Genomic DNA, 17,069 nt, shown 5'->3' with positions numbered 1-17,069 from the left:
AATACATTTTAATCAAAAACTTTTTTTTTTGTTGTGTATGTGTGCGTAAAATGACTCCTTTAATTTTCCTTGAGCAAATCGCAATACCGGATAAGTTCAGGGGCTCTCACGCATTTTCCACCCATGCCACCTCAGCAGTGGCGCCATCCAACGTCACGACCGTTGGAAATCAGAAGAATCGGACGGTCCTGATCCACCATTTGGTCTCCGCCCCTCTCTTATACATAAATGAAACAGAGGAGTGCATAAGCCAATTCACATTTGAAGCGTACGTAAAAAAAAGCCATTTTAGAGATCAAAAAAGGAACCAAACAACAAAAAAAAGAGCGCTTTTGGAGAGATTGAGAGGCATGGAAGGAGGAGAAAGGGAGGAGAAGAGGAGGGTGGTGGTGATCGGCGGCGGCGTCGCCGGAGCTCTCCTCGCGAAAAACGTACAATTCAACTCTGATTTGGTCCTTATTGACCCGTAATGAGCTCTTTCCCTCCTCTCTTTCTCTCTCTCTCTTCTTTTTTTTTTCATAACCATTAATTCTTTTTTTTTGTAAAAGTAATTAATACCATGTTGGTTAGTGATAAGGATTCTTACTTGTATATAATATAATCATAATATGCAAGAGCAAGAGCTTCTTTCTCTTTTGATATGGTGTCAGAGTCTGATTCACATCTACTTTCTTTTCTGCGCGTAGTTTTATTTCGATTATGATTTCATTTTGCTCTCATCGTAGTTTTGTTGATTCTTATCTCACTGGGCTCAAGATTGCGGCTTGAATTAAATGAAAATTAATAATAATAAAACTAGGAGTTTGAAAAGACATATTCAAAATCTCCTGCTCTGTTAGCGGATGAGAGAACTGAATATTGTGAACTGTTCGATAATTTGAGCTAATTTGTGGTTGAAACTTTGTGGTGTTATTTTACTAATGGGTTTAGTTAGAGGGCCATTTAAAGTGTTTCATGATAAAATCAGGGGAAAATTGGTTCTCTAATTGGAAAGTTGGGTTTTTTTTAATCTCACTTGATTGCATAAGATAAGGCAATTGTTTTGACATATGTTGGCTATTCAAAAGAACAAAATTTTCAAAGATATTTTGTTTGAAATTCAACATATATATGGTCTAAATTACAGCGATGTTCTCATTAAGTAACAAAGAAATTGGAAGGATTGATTACTATTACACGATTAGATGCAAATAACAAAGAAATTGGGTTAATGCTCTCTTCATAGTTTCAAGGTGATTAGCAAATTAATCAATGGCAAAGCAAATTCCCCTCCACTATAAATGATCTGATATTTGAGCCTTTATAGTATGCTAATTTAGCACATGATATGGTTGGTAATAGTTATGTAAATTACTTGTATAAAATAATGCATGTTGTATGAATAAAATACTTATGCCTTGCAACTTAGTCTTATATGACAGCTAGATCATCACAAGTCTTATATGACAGCTAGATCATCACAATTCTTCAAACATCTCTATCAATAAAATGTGAGTTGTAACAGATATTGATAACAATCATTGACCTACTCCATTTTTCTAATGATTATTTACTCATCTGTAATTGCACATTTCACCTGATCAGTTCGCCGTATTTGTCGATATGTCTTTTTCTATTTATCATGTTTTACGGCATAACGCGTTAAATTCTTGTCTTATTAAGTTCCTTTTTGATGTTTCTGAATGTTATTACACTGTCAGGAAGGAATACTTTGAGATCCCATGGGCCGACCTACGAGCAATGGTGGAGCCGCCGTTTGCAGAGAAAATACTGATCAAGCACACCGACTACCTCACCAATGCAGCAATCGTCACATCACGTGCGATCGGTGTAACAGAAACGGAGGTTTTGACCGATGGGGGCCGTTCGGTCCCATACGACTTCCTCGTCATAGCTACCGGTCACGCTGATCCTGTTGCAAGAAGCAGGAACGACAGGATCGAGCAGTTCCGAGAAGGCAGATTTTACTACTTCAGATCTCTTGCTAATGCTGAATTGTCAATATTTTTTTTAGTTGTTACATTTTTCTTTTTGTATACAGTGAACTAATCATTCACACAATTATAGCATAACAAAGGGCTATTAAGTACTTACCAATCATGATGACATTGTTATCCTTCTCGGATATCCATTTTATATTTAATTTAGCGAATATATATATATTGTTCATCTCAATTCTCTACATTACATGATTCTCGAAAAGTAGTCACATCCTTGTTTTTCTCTTAACTTTAAAGTGCTTTTTTTGAATTTTCAGAGAACGAAAAGATAAAGTCGTCGAGCTCTATCCTAATTATCGGAGGCGGTCCCACCGGCGTCGAACTCGCTGGCGAGATTGCAACTGACTACCCAGGAAAGAAGGTGACTCTGGTTCATAAGGGATCAAGATTGCTCGAATATATAGGACCGAAAGCTTCTGTAAAAGCGCTGAAATGGTTAAAAGAGAAGAATGTCGAAGTGCTTTTTCAGCAAACAGTAGATCTAGAGTCGATATCTGACGGTCAGAAGGAGTTCAAAACATCGGCAGGAAAATCAGTTACAGCTGATTGCCATTTCGTTTGTATTGGTCGGCCGTTGGCTTCATCATGGCTCAAAGAAACCATCTTAGGCAAAAGCTTAGACGAGCATGGACGATTGATGGTTGACGAGAAATTGAGAGTGAATGGTCAAAAAAACATATTTGCCATCGGAGATATTACTAATATCAAGGTCAGTATTGAATTTTACCGATGCGAATGATGTTTGCAAAAGTAAGAAATATATCCACTGTGTTATACGTAAACGGGGATGGAAATGTTGTGCAGGAACTGAAACAAGGATATCTAGCTCAGGCTCATGCAACATTGGTTGCTAAGAACTTGAAGCTAATAATGAAGGGAGTGAAAGAAACCAACCTAGCCGCTTACAAGGCCGGTTCTGCAATCGCGATCGTTTCCTTGGGAAGGAAAAGCGCAGTGGCTCAATTCCCTTTCGCGACTATAAGTGGGCGTGTGCCCGGCATGATCAAATCCAAGGACTTGTTTGCGGCAAGGACGAGGAAAACCATGGGGGTCGACCCTTAAACTTGCGACTCGAGTTGTGTGTATGACTATCTTAAGTTGTGTGAATTGATAAGATAGAATTTGTCGAAGTGATATTAAAAGGGTGTTGCAATGTCTTTGTTTTTGTTTTTGTTGTTGTTCGGTTAGTTTTATCATTCTTTTTGGTTGGCTTGGAACAAATATGTTTTTTCATAGATTCGGCTTGTGTTATGGGTTGTAAATAACCCGGTGTTGATTGAAATAAAATTTTGTTTTCTTTTCTTTTCTCATGCTAGAAGGACAACAAGTTTGAATATTAGAAATAGACACATTATAATATTTATAAACTTACTGTACATGAATAAAATCAAACTGCAGGTGTTTGAAACAACTCAGGTGAAGCAGCATAAATATAGCACTGAAACTTTGAAATACAAAGCACACTTTGAGTGTTCAGACACTGCAATATCCATATGAACATAAGCAACAAGAAAAACCAACAAAACATCAAGCCTTAAGTTCTTTTAATCATGCACACACCCAAAGAGCGAAATACGAAAAGGAAAAGAAAAGAGCAAGCAACATAATAAAGTTTAACACAAGTAGTCTGAGAGAAGATTCACAGAAACAAAAGAAGAAATCTAAATAGCTTATTATCTTTTTGTTTCTGATGTCATACCTTTTCAGAGGGGAGTTCAGATGAGAGGAACTTCTCATCCTCTTCAAACAGTTGCAGGTTCTTCGCCTTCAACAAGAACTCGACGGCCGCTTCGTCGAAATCCAACAGCGAACCAATCTTGATAATCTCGGCAAGCGAATCGATCTGATCAGCCCTGTCAAACAGCAAGCCTCTGGACACCTCGTCGGAGAAGAACGTCGCGAACTCAATCCTCTCTTTATTTCCCGATGACCCATCAATCCTCTGCACGATCAGCTTCGAGTCTTCTTTCTCCCACCTGCACATCTGGCTTTCTTTCACAGTTAAATCCCTTCCTGAGGAGAGCTTAAGCTTATAGCTCGCCGCGATCTGCTCGTTAGTCTCCAAGACTTCAACATCGAGAAGGGACCGAACAATTCGATGCCGCTCTTCACCACTTATATCAAGCAAAGGATCGGCGAGAAAAGCAAGGCAGGTTTTCATCAAACCAGTCTTATTGATCATCAAATTCTTCGCATCAACTTGGCTGACATTGCCGCTTTCCAGTGAGTGCGATTCATCATATTCCACAGCCTCAGAAATCTTTCTAACCCCGATGCTGCTGTAGATTAAGTTTAATTTGGCCCGTGAAATTGTCGAGGGATACCAGATGAAGATAGACTCTTCAGATGCCTCGTCGAATAAATCCTTTAGCAACAGATCGTCGGGGATGAAGACATCTTCCTTGTCGGATAGTAAGATCCCATTTTTGGCATTTACCGGAAGTTTAGCAACACAATCCAGAAGACGTTTCTCGGTATCTGCATTCCAATTCTTTGCAATGAAACACCAGAAAGCAGAACAGTCGGCGGGCTTCACATCTAAGACCGACATTTCCCAGACACTCCAAAGCATGCAGTAGTCTTCGACCGTAGGATTACTCTTAACTCCGAGGACATTGGAGAAGAACCCGAGTAAGCGCTTCTCATAGTGCTTTTCCAACACATGAAGCTGCGACCTGAAGAGATTGTTCTTGTCATGGAGCACGCAGCTTCTCGAAGACACCCACTCCCCGCTGTCGCTTCCACTCGGGATCCAAATCCAATTGGCAGATCTACTTTCCGGAGTCCATTCAAATTCTTTCAAGAAGCTGTACACTCTGGAAATAGTAGTCAGCGAAGAGTGGCTTTTCAGATGCCGCGCGATCAATGAGCACCCTTGGCTGATTTCTACTGTCACTCCGATTTCTTCGAGCTCATTTTTATAGGACGAGATTTCCGATCCGTAGAATGCTTCATCGATGAAAGGCCCGTCTTCCCTCTGAATGAAAGAGCACGACTTCGAATCGAACAATATGCACTCATCTGGGTATTGATAACCCATGGCTGTCTTCAACCACCTCTTACAGATTCTCTGCGCGAAGTCTTTAGGAAAGACTTTGTGTGTTTTCTTCCAATTGCGAATGCACTTCAGCACTGAGATAACATTAGCTGGAGTTATAGCTGAAGGATTACTAGGAATGTTAAGCCCCGTTACGACAAAATTCGCTCCCTCATCCGGTTCGCATGCTACGCCCAAAGACTTAAGCTCACTTTTGTACCGACATATCTCCTTGCCCAACCCATTGCAAGAATCGCTGTCGTCGATGAACGGTAGAACGGCCATCGGAGAGACAGATTCCCATCGTGAATCAAATAGAATCGAGTCCACCGGAGATCTAAACCCCATCTTGGTGTGTAACCATTTCTCGGACCGCATGCAAACTACAAGATCAAGAGGTAGATTGCTTGACCTGTCCTTGAGATGACGATAAGACGCCAATAATGCTAATACATTCTTCTTCGTCAGAGAAGACGAGGATACGAGCTGCTTGAATTGACGAGCAATAGCCTTTGCAGCTTCTTCCAAGTTAAGAACCACCCCAACTTTCGTCAGCTCTTCTTGGAATGATCTAATTCGATCTCCGTAGAAACCCAAATCAATCAGCGGAACTCCGTCGACAACCTTTACGAGGCATTCCCATTCTGAGTCGACCAACAATGTTTCTCCTGGAGTTTTGTAGCCAAGATTAGTCTTAAGCCATCTCAGTTCTTTCAGCTTCTTCACGAAATCTCCCGAAGATGCCACATGTCGAACACACATGAGTATCAGTATAACAGCGTCGGCGGCGATCAAAGTTGAAGATGGTTTAAAGTTATCAACTAAAATCTGGTAATTGCCGTTGAATCGGACTATAACACCGAGCAACTCGAGCTCCGTCTTGTAGTTAATGATTTCGTCACCGTAGAACTCGATATCAATAAAAGGGAGATTACTGATATAGGAAGCCGTCGTCCATTCAGAACCGAAGAGAATTGAGCCGGCCGGGGATGAATAACCGAGGCGAGTCTTTAGCCACCTGCAAACAGAAAATAAGTTCTCAGAACAAAAAAAACAACACGAAAGGGAGAAAAGTCGAAATATCCACCTGCCATTTTTGATGCTCTGGATGAGGTGCTCAGGAGGCAGAAATTTCTGTCGAAGAAATCTAATCAATTGAAGCAGTGAAACCACATTTGCTCTTGTCAAAGTACAATTAGCTGCCATTGACATGAGATGCGCGCCGATATACGTCAACGCCTCCGAGAATTCAAACCTCACTCCGATTGTTCTCAGTTCTTCCTTGTAACTGCCGATTCGGTCTCCGTAGAATTGCTGGTCGATCATCGGTATATCAACCAATACGGACTGAATCTGAAGCAAACTTCCCCAATTTTCGTTAGAGAGAAAGGACTCTGACGGGGGCTTGTAACCGACTGATGTCTTCAGCCAACTTCCGTGCTTTACGCAATTCAAGAACCTGACAGGCAGTTGCACTCCGCTCGACCTTAGATTTCTAATCCATTCTAGAAGCAACAGCGCATTGTCCTTTGTCAAAGGAGAAGCGACGGTCGGAAACGCGGCATCAGGAGGACGGATATAAGGCACATCGGCGGCTTGAGCGTATTTTTTTAGAAACCCCAAGAGCTGATTTTCGGATGTACGATTTCCCGCAAAGTTTCCGCCGCACAAGTAATCTGCTCCGAGTTCGACGTAGTTTTCACCTCTCCACGGATTCGAGCCCATCAATCTGACCCACTTGCTCCCTTTAGCAGGAACAAGAATCCGAGCCGTTTGCGTGATCACGGACCCGTAGTTATCCACGAGAGGCATCGAACAGCACAATTCGTTCATGTACCATTCCGGTATGTAGTTCCTCGCAGCCGAGTGGTATACAAAGTGGGTGAAAGCGATCACTAGCCGTCGATCCTTCAGTGCTTTCGCAACAAGAAGCGCATAATTGTATACACTTACAACCTCCACTTTCGCGTGCATCTTGAGCCAGTCCATCAATGTTCCCTGCTTAGAGAATGCTTTTAGAGATTTCTGCGTGCTTTCCGGCATAAAGAACCGATCAGAAGCGTAAGCCAATTCCTTATTCCAGTCGATAAGCCAGGAAACATGGCTCGTATCGGCCGCGGTGCATATCCGATCGCTATATTGCGATGCTCTGTATATGCTCCAAAAGGATACCCCCCCGTTTGCGTCCACATACTTGAGGAGAGGTTTATGCCAAATGCTCGTCCTCGCAAAATCAGCCGACCAATTATCGGCTATGAAACACAGAAGCTCCAAGTAAACTTCCTCGGCGAGTTCCTTCACGAGACCGCATCCTTCGATGCACTTTCCATACCATTCCGAATCGACATATCGCACTCCGAGAAAGCCCAAAGTATCTTCATAATCTGCAGTATCAAGATGGGAGCTCAGGATGTAAGTTCCGTGAGACGACAAACTCTGCAAATCCACCCCCGAGCTTCCGGCCTCGATCAGTATATTCCAGAAGGCCGGTTTCAGCCGACTGACGTCGCGGGGCTTACAAAACATCCTCTGTGCCGAATAGGACTGGCACGGCATTATATGCTCTTCAACTACTTTGCTCTTGATGATCTCCCGGACCGAATCCAGCACGGGGATGGACGACGCGCGGACGGGCAGAAATTTGAACGAGAAGGGGAGGGAAATCGCGGGAGCGGCTTCATTGGTTTTGAGTTGCGCGACGAAAGCGTTGACGAAAGCAGAAGGCACGCAGCCGAGGATGCCTCTGTTCCACGGGCTGTCCAAAACTATCGACTCCCGCGAGGATATCAGGAGGAAGTCTGCCTGAATTATGAAGGGGAAGCCGGTCACCATCTCCGTCGGCAAGAATGCGTAGACGCCGGGATGCCTCGTCCTGCTGCTCAGCCGGTGTCCCAACGGAAACGCGAGGATGATCACCCACTCATCGACTTCTGCTCTTTTACTCACTCTGCATTCGGGCTTGACGGGGAACTTCTGCTTCCACATGTAGTAACTGCACTGCTGGTCCCCATCCTCGTTAGCGGATAAGTGGAGAGTGAAAGACTCGGCGTCGATGTTCTTCCTCGTCCGAAAGTTCTCCTCGCTGGATATCGATATTTCGGTGACCGAAGCGAGCTTGGGATCGCTGCTGAATTCTCTGAAAGAGAGCCTTCGAATTTTCGACAGAAACAGGAGGATCTCAGGGTGCAGGCCTGACAGCTGCTGTTTCACCGCGCCGACTTTCTCGGCCTTGAGAGGCAGGATGATGGCCGTGGTCGGGAGGCTCTTGAATGAGCCGTAGATCTTCTGGATGTCGGAGAGGCTCGGATTCTCTTCGACCCACTCGGGGACGATGAATCCGACGCCGCATTCCGGCGACGGCTCTTCGCTGAATTTGATCTGATACCCGTTGCTGAAGATGTGGGGCTGGCTGGAGATCAGAAACACGCTCTTGAACCCGATACCTGCAGAACAAAATCCAGTTTCAGCACAGCATGTTCTGGTTTATCAAAAGACTAGCAAGCAAGAAGCAATTCCCTCAGAAAATTGAATTTCAGTCTGAACTATCAGAACAGATTAGATTCACAACCCATCCAGTTAATAATAGAAACTTGCACACCAGTAATACAGAATCGAATTGAACTTCTTTTTTTTTTTTCTTTTTTTGTTTCCTAGCTTAATCTACACAAAATGCTAAATGAATCTATCCAAATATACCATTTCATTTGGAAGTATTGGATATACAGCAAAGTAAATAATGGACATTAAAAAAAAAAAATAAATAAAAAACCTTAATATTTAAGCAGTTGTAACTTTTTTTTTTTTTGAGAGGAAGGTAGCACGCTACCCGCTTCATTCATTGATCGGTGAATTAAGCTACAGGTGTGGGGCAACCGGGCCCCGAGGAAAAAAAAAAAAAAAAAAAAAAAAAAAAAAAAAAAAAGTACTAAATAGATTCGTGCAGCAGTTCCCACTCCTTCAACAGTCTCTTGAGGCTGCTTACCGCCCCTCCTGGGTTAGGACCGATGTTCCGAAAGATCGTATCATTCCTGGTCTTCCAGATAATCCACCAACAGCCTACTAGTTTAGTGAGACCGGAACGCTTGTTCTGACGTACGTTTTTCACCCTCCACCTGTCCCAAACTAGGTTCACATCGACCCCCAGATCAAGCGCTTGGACGTCTTCCACCCCTGTCACCAATACAAACTTACCGAATACACACCTGGTGAATAGATGATCCGCTGATTCGACCTCCACCCCACAAAGCACACAGGTTGGATCCTGAATCCACGCTCGCTTGACTAGCCTATCTCTTGTGAGGATCCTTTTCTTGAGGAGCAGCCACAAGAAAACTTTAACTTTCAAGGGGATTTTGAGGCTCCAAATACCGGCGGCTCGTTCATCTCTCGTTCCGCCGTCCGCCAAAACCGAGTAGGTGGATTTAACTGAGAATTTGCCATCTGGGCTCCATCTCCAAAATACCCTATCCGATCCCTGCTCGACGGAGAAGCTAGAAACCTTTTGCACTAGTTCCGAGATACCTGGTACCCTCCCGAGAGCTTGTCCCACCTCCATTCCCAGAATCCTGGACCAGTTCCAATTTCCCCTTGTAAAGCAGTCGCTTACTCTAAGATTTTTCCCCACCGACTCTTGGTAAGCTTCCGGGAACAGCCGGCTCAGTGTTTTCTCCCCACACCACCGATCCTGCCAGAAATCAATGCTACACCCGTTGCCAAGAGAAAACGTCGTCCCCCATTTAAAGATGGTAGATACCGAAAGGTTGCCTTTCCACCAGCTGGAGAATGGCCTGAAGGATGTACCTTCCCTGAGGGGTATTCTTCTGCGATAGTACAAATCACGTGTTAGCTTATTCCACAGTAAATCAGGTTCAGTGTGGAATTTCCACCACCACTTGGTCAGGAGGGCCTGATTCATGATCTCCACATCCAAGATCCCTAACCCCCCTTCTTCCTTGGTCCTGCAGACGTTTTTCCAAGCCACCAAACGTCCCATACCAGCATTATCACGACTACCACTCCAGAAAAAATCTCTTCTCATGGCTTCGATCCGCTTAACCACCCAAGCGGGTGCCTTGAACACTGATAAGTAATATAGAGGTATGCTGGTTAACACTGCATTGACCAGGATAAGTCTACCTCCCCTAGAAAGAAGTTTAGCTTGCCAACCCTCAATTTTACTCTGAATCTTCTGAATGATCCCAGTCCATACTACCTTGGAAGGTGGTTCAGGGGAGAGAGATAAGCCCAAATATATGGATGGGAGGGTGCCGACTCTACACCCGAGAGTACTAGCTAACCTCATTCCTTTACCTTCCTCCTTCCCCAGGTAGTAGAGCTCCGACTTTTTCCTATTGATTTTCATACCAGATGCCCATTCAAATAGCCGCCATAGGAACCTTAGATTTTTCATGTACCTGTTTCTAGCCTTGCAGAAGAAGAAAGTGTCATCCGCGAACTGAACGAGAGTGACCTTACAAGCCTCGGACGGGCCAACTCCTTTGATGAGATTGTTGTTGGTTGCCTCTTTGGTCATTCGTGCCAAACATTCCGCCACCAATAGAAAGAGGAACGGCGAAAGTGGGTCCCCCTGTCTAATGCCTCTCCTCGTCTTAATCCAGTTGGTCGGTTCGCCGTTCACAAGGATCGCCACTTTCGCATCACACACACATGCTTCTATCCAACCGCACCATGTATCACTGAATCCCCACCAGCGTAAAATTTGAAAAAGGAACGGCCACAGAATCCTATCGTAGGCCTTCTCAAAGTCCACCTTAACCCCCACGCCGTCAACCGCCTTTTTAATCCCCCAACTAACAAGCTCGGAAACACAGGCAAAAGCATCGGTAATGTTCCTGCCTTTCAAAAAGGCTGATTGGGTTGGGGATATCAAGCCCTTCATGACTTGTTCTAATCTGTTGACCAAAACCTTAGATATTATTTTTTGAATCCCGTTCAACAGACTTATTGGTCGAAAATCATTAGCCGTCGCGGCCCCCTCCTTCTTGGGAATAAGCGTAATGAAGGTATAGTCAATAGCGGCGGAGGAATGTCTCCCCTCGTACAGTTCCTGAAAAACGCTCAGTAAATCCTCCTTGACCGTGTCCCAGAACCTTTGGTAGAACATAAGAGAAAAGCCATCCGGTCCTGGTGCCTTGTCACCCCCCAACTGGAACACTGCTTGCTTGATTTCTTGTAAGTTAAACGGCTCGGTCAACCTCGAGAGATTGGTATCAGCTACTCGGTTGGACGTGAATAGCCCGGTCCAGTCCCCAAATGAAGTCGGGTTTGACGCGTCGGGAGTGAAGATTGACTTAAAGTAACGGTAGAAGTAGTCTCGCTTATCCTCTTGTTAGGAGGGAAGCATTATCTATCTAACATGTGTAAAGGGCCGTTTGGTTTAAGGTTTATAATATTTTAAAAATATTATATATTTTATACTTAGAATGACTAGTCTGTTTTTTATTTTATCAAGCCACTTTGGTTTGGATGTCATTAGAACTAGTTTATTCGTATGAATGGCCTACTAATGATTCTCGTCAAATATAAAAATAAAAATATCTCATATTTCCATGATTCCCACCATCCAGAATCTATAATAATTTTACTACTTCACAACATCTTTTATAATTACTCAACTTGAATTGAATGGTAATGATTTAAATATTATCAATAAAAAAATATGAAGGATTATCGAAATATTAAAAAATTTGAACCAAACAGTCCCTAAGCGTAAAGTATTGTTACATTTTATAAAACATAATAATTTTCTTTTCATCTCAGAGAGAGAAAGGGAGCATACTATAGGCTTCGAACTTAAAATTTTGGATATCAATAATCAAGTATTTTACTATTTGTGCTAAGGATGGTTGGTAACACGAATACATGATGATATTAATTATTTATCCAAAAAAAATCAATTTAATAAAAAATAATTTAGAATTAGAAGTATTATGCTCTAATATCCTGCACTAATGTCCACAATGAATATGATGAAGCGGTTAGGGTGAAATGGAAATCAAACTGAAGTCCTCCTAAAACGGAGGAAATTAAAATAAGATATCTTCGATACTATATTACTTAAAAGATCGATCTGATATAAAACGGACTCAGAACTAGTGTGACGTATAGTACTTTGTCATCCTACTTAACTCTAGATTCCTAGAGTGAAACAAAAATAGAACGACAGAATTGTAGGAGATGCTTAGGGTGCTCAACTAACAACTAGCTACCTTTCTCTCCGATGTAGCCGCGGTGGCGGACGCCCTTCTTGGTGGACTTGCCGACGCGGCAGATGGATTCGACGTTGGCCGGAGAGAATCCCTTCTCGTTGTTGAACACCAGCAGGGTCGCCTCCGCCCCCGTCGCCGTCACGTCCTCCATCGTGATCACGAACTCCAGCGCCGCCTCCGCCTCCGCCGGGTACTCGTTGTCCTCCGCATTTTGCGCGCGCGCAATGCAAAGCAACCATCATTATCAATATCATTTTTGTCACTTACTTTTTATGACTACTGTATGTTTGACAGCACATCATCAGTCTATAAAAATAACATAAATATATGTAGAAAGAGAGTTAAGCTAAAATACTATTGGTAGCAAACGAGTTCTACTGTTATCCATTTATTTTCGATGATAGAGTTTCCAAATTGACGATCAGTATCGTTGAATATGATCTATACCATATGAAGTATTTAGAAATCAAATTTCAAATCTTTTCGATATCATTCGCCTAGTGATCAAAAGATTTCAAATTTTGTAATTTTAATAGTCGATATGAGGCATTTTCTCGTTTAACGGCGTAAAGATATCCAAATCGATTGAATTTTTTGTAAAAAAATTTTAAACTATTTAAAACAAGATCTATACTCTTGATCTTGGTTACAAGACTCCTATCATCATTTTTTAAGGAATATTTATTTTCAGCCATTCATTTTTATATCCACTCGATGGATGAGAGAACAATATCAAAAATATATGAAATTTGATTTCTAAACACTTTAAGTTGTATAGATCGTATTCAACAATGCCGATCGTCGATTTAGAGGCTCTATCATCGAAAACAAATAAGTGACAACAAAACACGTTTACTGTTAGCATTCTAGTTCAATTCTCTTTCTCTCTCTCAATATATATATATATATATATATATGAATTACGCCGGAAAACTATTAATAGTAAAACGCTCTTTTTGCAATCAAGTTTTTAACCCTTAAATGAAAAATTGTAGGGTCAGGATGATATTAGTCGGTTAGAGTTGAGTGATCCCTCTAGGGTTGAGCGGTCCCCACTGGGTTATAGTATTTAATCCAATGGTTAGAAATAATGAAAAGAGTTGATCCAAAGGCTAAAAAACTGGTAGCAACAATGGGATTTTGCTACTAATAGTAGTCCAGTCCAACTCATATATATATATATATATATATATATATATAACTATATATATAGTCCGTCTGCTTATAGCTATGGGTAGCATGGAGGCTTCGTGCTACCAAGTTGTTTTCGATGATTCGGCTTCCAAATCGACGATCGGCTCCGTTAAACTTGATCTACACTATTGAAAGTATTTGGAAACTAAATTTTAGATTTTTCGACATCATTTGACTAGTGATCAAAAGATCACAAAATTGATAATTTAATGGCGATGTGGTATGTTTGTGAGTTTACACGTGTAAAACAACCAAATCCGATAAAAATTTTGTAGAAAATTCTTTTCACTTATTAGAGTAAGATCAGTATATATGATCTTGAATTTAAATCTTTTATCATCATTTTTTATGAGACTTTTATTTTCAGCCGTTCAATTTTAGACTATTTGTTTGATAGGTAAATGATAATCGAAAAATTATGAAATTTAGTTTTTAATACTTTTAATAGTGTAGATCAAGTCTAACGGAGCCGATCGTCGATTTGAAAGCCGCATCATCGAAAACAACTTGGTAGCACGGAGGCCTCCGTGCTACCGATAGTATAGCAGTCGACTTAATAAAAAAGAAAAAAAAAAAAAAATATATAATTATATATATTTATATATATATTATATATATATATGAGAGAGAGAGAGAGAGAGAGAGATAGAGAGAGAGAGAGAGAGAGAGTTGAGCTAGAATACTATCGGTGGCAAACGGGCTCCGTTGCCACCCATTTGTTTTCGATAATCGAGCCTCCAAATCGACGATCGGCATCGTTGAATATGATCTATACCACTTGAAGTATTTAGAAATCAAATTTCATACATTTTCGATATTATTCTTTTATCCATCGAGTGGACACAAAAATGAACGGCTAAAAATGAATATTCTTTAAAAAATAATGATAGAAGTCTTGTAATCAAGATCAAGAGTATAGATCTTATTTTAAATAGTTTAAAAAATTTTCTAACAAAAATTCAATTGATTTGGATATCTTTACGCCGTTAAGCTAGAAAACGTCTCATATCGACCATTAAAATTACAAATTTTGAAACCCTTTGATCATTAGGCAAATGATGTCGAAAAGATTTGAAATTTAATTTCTAAACACTTCAAGTGGTATAGATCATGTTCAACGGTGCCGATCGTCGATTCGGAGGCTTCATCATCGAAAACAAATGGGTGGCAATGGAGCCAGTTTGCTATCGATAGTATTCTAGCTCAACTATATATATATATATATATATAGAGAGAGAGAGAGAGCGCGCGAGAGAGTTAAGCTAGAATACTCTCAAAAGTATCAAGGGATTGGTGCTTTTGCGTTTTTAGTCATTGGATGGAGGCTATAAACTCAAAAGCACCAAGGGGTTGATGCTTTTGAGAGTATTCTAGCTCAATTATATATATATATATATATATATATATATATATATATATATATATATATATATATATATATATATAGGCTGCCTCAGGATGGAGATGGAGAAAGATTCTGAAAGGAGCGAGGCGATACACTTTGTATAGTAAAAGGCGTGTTATGGACTTGAAGAACACCCTATCTAACATACGGGTTGTAAATCAACCTGATGTCATACAATGGAGATGGAATTCTGGTGGTAAATATTCAGTCAAGTCAATGTATTCATTCATCAGGACTGGAGGAGTCAAAGATGTTGTGACGCCGGCTATCTGGCGATTGAAAATTCCGACGAAAGTCAAAATTTTTCTCTGGCTAGTATTAAAAAAGAGACTCCTTACTGTGGATAACGTACTTAAAAGGGGTTGGGCAGGTTTCAATGGGTGTGTCATGTGTGGCAATGAACTGAAAACAGTTGACCACTTATTGGTGGAGTGTGTAGTCAGCAAGTTCCTTTTTCTTTCCCTCCTAGAGGCGCCCTACGTTTACCTATCATGTGAGGATGTCAAGTTCTTTTGGGAAGAGTTGATGAGGAGGCGGTCAAAGACGGACACGTTGAAGTCTCAAATTCTTGTGGCGGCCATCTGGTGGACGATTTGGTGCGAAAGAAATAATTTTATTTTTCGAAACTTGCCAATGAATGTTATTTCTACTGCTCATCATATTAGAGCTCTAGTGAAGGAGTGGATTGATTTTTGCAGAGTAGGGTGACGTTGACTATTGTTCTTTGTTGTTCTTTTTTGTTATTCTTTTAGTTTCTTTCTCCTTCGTTTAGTCGCCTACATGAGGCCCTAGCTGCCTCATCCTATGTAGCTAAGTTCATTTACCTAATGAATGAAACAGGTAGTGTGCTACCTTTCTCTCTCTCTCTCTTTCTCAAAAAAAAAAAGAAAAAGAAAAACAAAGATGGACCTGGATGAGTTCCATGAGGAAGTGGACATCCTTGGAGTAGAGTTCCTGGGAAAGGTAGTTGACGGCCTGGTGAATGTCCTCCGCAAGTGGGTTCCGCTCCTCCCTCCCGATGTAGAACCGATCCCTCCTCACCCTCTCGATGTGCTCCCTCGCCGAAGCGGAAGTCGACTTCGACATCATCCGTCTCCGAACTCGACTTCCGCGATCGACAAAACCCCTTACGATACGATTGTTGTATATTATATATATATATATATATATATATATATATATATATATATATATATATATATATATATATATATATATATATATATATATATGCTGCTTAAAATTCTTTAACAAAACAATAATAATACCACTAACAAACTCGCCAGGGGGAGGGAGGGGAATACGTAGAGGCGCTCAATTTAAACGCTGATGAGTGTGGGCGAAGTAACGTGAAAAATGTATGGAGGTCCCCCATATTTAAAATTTTGGAAAAAGATCCCTTAATTAAGTATGACCTTTCGAAAGTTTCAACTCTTATTATTATTCATTATTTCTTTTATAAAAGAAAAAATTAGTTACTATTGTATCTGGTTAAGTTGAATAGTAACTCCGTTATTCTCCGTTGCAACTACTATCCAAATTGTGGAACTATCCCTAGAGCATAATGGCAAATTGTTTTGATGGTTGGTGACTCTTGGTTCCAAGTTCTTAATTCTAGTTGATTCATTATTTTCAATTAAGTTTATTCCTGAATGAAATAATTTTGATTATTTGGCTAGACTTTTTTTACTTAATTTTTTTTAGAAAAAAAAGTACTATGCAAATGGTGGCTCCACCTGAATAATCAAATTGTGTTAATCAAATTTGAGGGGGTCATTTCAAAATTAAATTTTGCTGAGGGAGGTCTCCTACATTTTCAGTGAGAAAGATGGGGTTCTACATGGAAAGATTCTGGGATTGACTTGAGGATACGAAGGGTCATAAAGAGTAAAAAAAAAAAAAATTTCAAATTTGAGGGGGTCATTTCAAAATTAAATTTTGCTGAGGGAGGTCTCCTACATTTTCAGTGAGAAAGATGGGGTTCTACATGGAAAGATTCTGGGATTGACTTGAGGATACGAAGGGTCATAAAGAGTAAAAAAAAAAAAAATTTCAAATTTGAGGGGGTCATTTCAAAATTAAATTTTGCTGAGGGAGGTCTCCTACATTTTCAGTGAGAAAGATGGGGTTCTACATGGAAAGATTCTGGGATTGACTTGAGGATACGAAGGGTCATAAAGAGTAAAAAAAAAAAAAAAGGGCCC

At 40.9% G+C, this 17,069-nt stretch overlaps 2 protein-coding genes across 3 annotated transcripts; one reads left to right on the top strand and one right to left on the bottom strand.

Annotated features, from left to right (window-relative positions):
- LOC109720011 (apoptosis-inducing factor homolog B-like) lies at window positions 240-3,310 on the top strand. The gene is made up of 4 exons (XM_020246871.1): window positions 240-466; window positions 1,701-1,957; window positions 2,258-2,709; window positions 2,805-3,310. The coding sequence occupies exons 1-4, from the start codon at window positions 351-353 to the stop codon at window positions 3,060-3,062; spliced, it is 1,083 nt and encodes a 360-aa protein (XP_020102460.1). The 5' UTR covers window positions 240-350; the 3' UTR covers window positions 3,063-3,310.
- Window positions 3,402-16,051, bottom strand: LOC109720305. 2 transcript variants are annotated; one of them, XM_020247327.1, is made up of 4 exons: window positions 15,775-16,051; window positions 12,267-12,477; window positions 6,125-8,480; window positions 3,402-6,055 (listed from the first exon to the last, which is right to left on the bottom strand). In XM_020247327.1, the coding sequence occupies exons 1-4, from the start codon at window positions 15,952-15,954 to the stop codon at window positions 3,694-3,696; spliced, it is 5,109 nt and encodes a 1,702-aa protein (XP_020102916.1). In that variant the 5' UTR covers window positions 15,955-16,051; the 3' UTR covers window positions 3,402-3,693. The 2 variants fall into 2 exon arrangements, with proteins under 2 accessions (XP_020102916.1, XP_020102917.1); XM_020247328.1 differs by lacking the exons at window positions 12,267-12,477; window positions 15,775-16,051 and adding an exon at window positions 8,606-8,699.

Source organism: Ananas comosus, linkage group 14 (genome assembly GCF_001540865.1).
Source record: "Ananas comosus cultivar F153 linkage group 14, ASM154086v1, whole genome shotgun sequence".
Lineage (NCBI taxonomy): Eukaryota > Viridiplantae > Streptophyta > Magnoliopsida > Poales > Bromeliaceae > Ananas > Ananas comosus.
The sequence above is the reverse complement of the archived record's forward strand: the minus strand, read 5'-3'. Positions and strand labels throughout refer to the sequence as shown.

What these genes read in the sequence shown, in the direction of transcription:
- LOC109720011 (XM_020246871.1), top strand. Translation starts at nt 351, where the DNA reads ATGGAAGGAGGAGAAAGGGAGGAGAAGAGGAGGGTGGTGGTGATCGGC. An exon ending in GATTTGGTCCTTATTGACCC is followed by an intron (nt 467 to 1,700) that starts GTAATGAGCTCT and finishes TTACACTGTCAG; the next exon opens with GAAGGAATACTTTGAGATCC. An exon ending in GAGATATTACTAATATCAAG is followed by an intron (nt 2,710 to 2,804) that starts GTCAGTATTGAA and finishes AATGTTGTGCAG; the next exon opens with GAACTGAAACAAGGATATCT.
- LOC109720305 (XM_020247327.1), bottom strand. Translation starts at nt 15,954, where the DNA reads ATGATGTCGAAGTCGACTTCCGCTTCGGCGAGGGAGCACATCGAGAGG. An exon ending in TCCTCATGGAACTCATCCAG is followed by an intron (nt 12,478 to 15,774) that starts GTCCATCTTTGT and finishes GCGCGCGCGCAA; the next exon opens with AATGCGGAGGACAACGAGTA. An exon ending in CGGCTACATCGGAGAGAAAG is followed by an intron (nt 8,481 to 12,266) that starts GTAGCTAGTTGT and finishes TTTGTTCTGCAG; the next exon opens with GTATCGGGTTCAAGAGCGTG.